Consider the following 3,868-nt stretch of genomic DNA (forward strand, 5'->3'; position numbering starts at 1 on the left):
CTAATATTACTTAATTATTTTAATAATAATTAATAGATATAAAATAAAATAAATAATAATTAAAAATACAAAATAAAATAAATTTAAATGATTTTGTATTAATTTGTTTATTATTCTCAAATATTATTGATAATGTATAAAATACTCCCTAAGTTTTAAATTAAGCAATTAGTATCCACCACCACAATCAATAAAACTTGGGATTTTTTATTTTATAATTGGGGAGGAGACGGTGTTTTTCATTAAAATGTAAGAAAACGGAGTTATACAGGAGACTGGGGCGCCGTCCTAACGGATCTGCAATACGCCCCGTTCGTAATGTGCCTGCAATCCATCCCCTTGTATTGACTGCATGCATGACACGTGTTTATGGCCCCCTCAACCTATGAATCTCATAATCCCCCTTGGTCCCTTTTCATACTCACATTCTCTCTATTCCTCTCACTTTCAATTCTCGTCCTCTCTCTCCTGAGCACCCCCACACTTAACAATTCTTTCTTCTTTCCTTTGTAACTCAAACAACCCCTTCCTTCTTACTAGGGCTTCATATTCAAATTTATTATTTTATTATATCTCCATCAACATAACCAAGTAAGTACATTTTTTAGTAATAATATTTTTAGTGAGTTAAATTATTTTAATTATTGTAAATAAAAAATAAATTAGATTAGTTTTCATAAATTAATTTGGGTTAATTAATTCATTGTTAGTAAGAATAGTATTAAAACAAGTATCAGTTAGGGTCACAATTTTAGTTAGACTAAGATAATACTAAAATATATTTGTAACTACAAAAATAGTACTTAATATATTATTAAGAAACAGAATCAAAAATATTATATATAATATTATTTAAATATACTTTTATTTATTTATTTAATGTTAGAGAAATATTGGATATATGTTAGATATAATTTATATAAGATAATAGTTTTTTTTGTTTCAGAAAGAATACAAATAGAAGATGGTTCGTGACATTACACGTCCTGAAGATCACATTATTGAATACCTTGAACGTCCACCATATGTAATTATTTTTATGTTTGTATATTTGTTATTATTGTTGTTGTTATTATCATAGTTAGTATTATTGTTAATATTATTGTTGTTGTTGTTGTTGTTGTTATTATTATTTATGTTTGTTTATTTTTTTTGTTTCTATTTTTAATTATAATTTTTTATTTGTTTTAGAGTTCAAGAAATTTAGAATTAAGACATCTGAACCAAGATTCATATGATCCCTGAGTTGAGATCGAGTTACGAGATAGTAGATTCTATCACATATCTCAATTTGTTTTTTGTTTTTTTTCGTTGCTGTTGCTATTGTTAATTATAATTTTTTATTTGTTTCAGAGTTCAAGAAGTTTAGAATCAAGACATCAAGATTCATATGATCCCCAAGTTGAGATCGAGTTACGAGATAGTGGATTCTATCACATATCTCAAATTGGAAAACTTGTTTTGCACAATGCACTTATAAATGCCTTAATCGAGCGACAACGTTGAGAGACTCATACGTTTCATCTTCCACACGGTGAATGCACGATAACCTTAGAGGATGTTGCAATGATATTTGGACTCTCGATAGATGGTATACCAGTGTCAGGATTTACGGATAGCAACACTAATGGCCTCAAAAATGAATTCATGACACAATTTGGTATTGTACCTACTGCCGCTGATCATAAAGGAAGTGGTGTCAAGCTTGCATGGCTCCGCACCCTAAAGCGGCGCATGCAGTTGGACACCGCACTTGGTAGACAAATGTACGTCAAGATACACTTGTTATTGTTGTTTGGCACAAATTTATTTTGCGACAAGTCAGGAATGACAATCCACTGGAAGTTCTTGCCTTTGCTCCGAAATGTTTCTGACATTAGAGGCTTTAGCTGGGGATCCACTTGCCTAGCACATTTGTATAGGGCATTATGTCGGGAATCACGTTACGATTGCAAGGAGGTGGATGGCCTATTGGCACTGCTTTGTATATGGGCTTGGGAACGGTTACCGTTCCTAGCACCTGTACGATCGCATCCTAGTTTTCCGCTTGCGTGCAGGTAAAATTATTTCATATGTTAACATATTATCGCTTATGTATTGTTTAATTATATTATATAACATATATTGGTTTTGAGCATTAGAGATTTATTTTATTTCAGCTGGATGTTTTGGCGCTCGCAGTTTCACGGATACTAAAAGTGGACCATTTCTCACATCATGCGTTTACTAGATGCTACGGATGGGGTTAGTTGTTTTGTTGTATTTAACAATGTTGTTATTAATATTGGCATTATATTTGTGTTTGTATTTATGCAGTCGTTCTGGAATATTTTTGCAGTTTGTGTGGAATCCGTACAGTCCTGATCATATAGAAAATATTGTAGTTCCAAATGACATTTTGCAGCATCGATTGATGTGGAGTGCAGTTGTACCACTAATATCGTTTGAATGCATTGAGTGGCATGCATCCGATCAGGTGATGAGGTAATTCGGTCTGGTGCAGGAAGTTTCTGGAGAAGCTACTCGTCTTGCAGAATCTCACAATGTGGTTCTCACTGGACCAAAGAACAAAGATTGGACAGTTGAACATTCTGGATACATTATGAGATGGACAAACCGTTTGAGTTTCGTTCTGGTTGGTGATTCTGCACTACACTATCAAGCATCTGATCGGTACATGCAATGGAATATAGAAGCATATGGGGCTCACCTACTTACCTGCATTGACAAATTCAGAAAATTCTGGTGCATTCATAGCGTCTAGATCCAAAGCATGCATAAAAGAAGGCTCTCTAAATAGATGTTGGCTCGTTAGTGCATTTGTCACATCTGCAACGTCAGGCTCAACTATGATATCATCTTCATCGACATCTTCAGCTGGACCAACAATATGATAAGTGCCCTCGAATTCCTCTTCACTTTCAGTGTTATAAACCGTCCAGTCGATGTTAGGTTCGGGTAAATTAACCTCAACTAATTCTTCAAACTCAACATATAACTCGATAACTGACACTTGTGCCCATGTTTGTTGGTAGATCGAAAACATCCCTTGCATACTTGCATCGTCAACCACATACATTATTTGAAATTGAATAAAACCACCAAATACTAATACAGGCAGTCTATAAAAAATATTTGTGACTCTCTTTAATATTTGATTATCAACACATTGACAAAGTATACTATTAAATTCCTCATATGTTATTCCAAAAGGAATAACAAGATCATATGGATTTTCACATACAAAACTCACACCTTTAGATGTTTGTGGAAAGATTTGACCATTGTAATATATTTTCAAACTAACACTTTCCTCCATTTTCCCTCTCTTACTCTCTCAACGAAATAAACCACATTCACATTCAACAAATTCGTTCTTCTTTTTATAATACTCGAAGTATTTTTTTTAATCTAAAAAATACAGTACACCCCCTGCGTAATGTCATTTCGCTCCCTGCGTTCTGGCAATACGCTGTTTTTGTATTGTCAATGTGCCCCCTTATATTATGTTTTTAATATTAAACTAATACAATATGCCTCTCTTATATTGTGTGTTTAATATTAAACTAATACAATCCTTACCTTGTATTGCTTTTAAAAATTTTTAGAAAAACAATACGCCCCTTGTATTGTCTTTTTTATTTTCAAAAAAATATTTCGATAAAGCAATTCGCTCTCTGCGAATTGTTAGCCCCAGAAACAAACAAAACACCACCAGAAAGCATTACACCAAATCCTAACTAATATTCAAAAAAATGAGCCTAAAACTTGACCTGACTTCAAAATAGTAATAATATAATAAATTATTAATCAACTATTTACATAAAATGAGATTCTTTTAAGTATATTTTACATTACAGTGTATTGT

The 3,868-nt window shown here is 32.7% G+C and overlaps 1 protein-coding gene across 1 annotated transcript; it reads left to right on the forward strand.

Moving 5' to 3' along the window:
- Positions 1,567-2,488, forward strand: LOC107632705 (serine/threonine-protein phosphatase 7 long form homolog). Its single transcript, XM_016336371.1, has 2 exons — positions 1,567-2,057; positions 2,317-2,488. Exons 1-2 carry the CDS (start codon positions 1,567-1,569, stop codon positions 2,486-2,488), a joined length of 663 nt encoding a protein of 220 aa, XP_016191857.1.

Source organism: Arachis ipaensis, chromosome B03, assembly GCF_000816755.2.
Source record: "Arachis ipaensis cultivar K30076 chromosome B03, Araip1.1, whole genome shotgun sequence".
NCBI lineage: Eukaryota > Viridiplantae > Streptophyta > Magnoliopsida > Fabales > Fabaceae > Arachis > Arachis ipaensis.

Bases quoted from the DNA above. Each gene is read 5' to 3' on its own strand.
- LOC107632705 (XM_016336371.1), top strand. From the start codon at position 1,567: ATGATATTTGGACTCTCGATAGATGGTATACCAGTGTCAGGATTTACG. The intron at 2,058-2,316 runs GTAAAATTATTT...GTATTTATGCAG, and splicing joins AGTTTTCCGCTTGCGTGCAG to TCGTTCTGGAATATTTTTGC.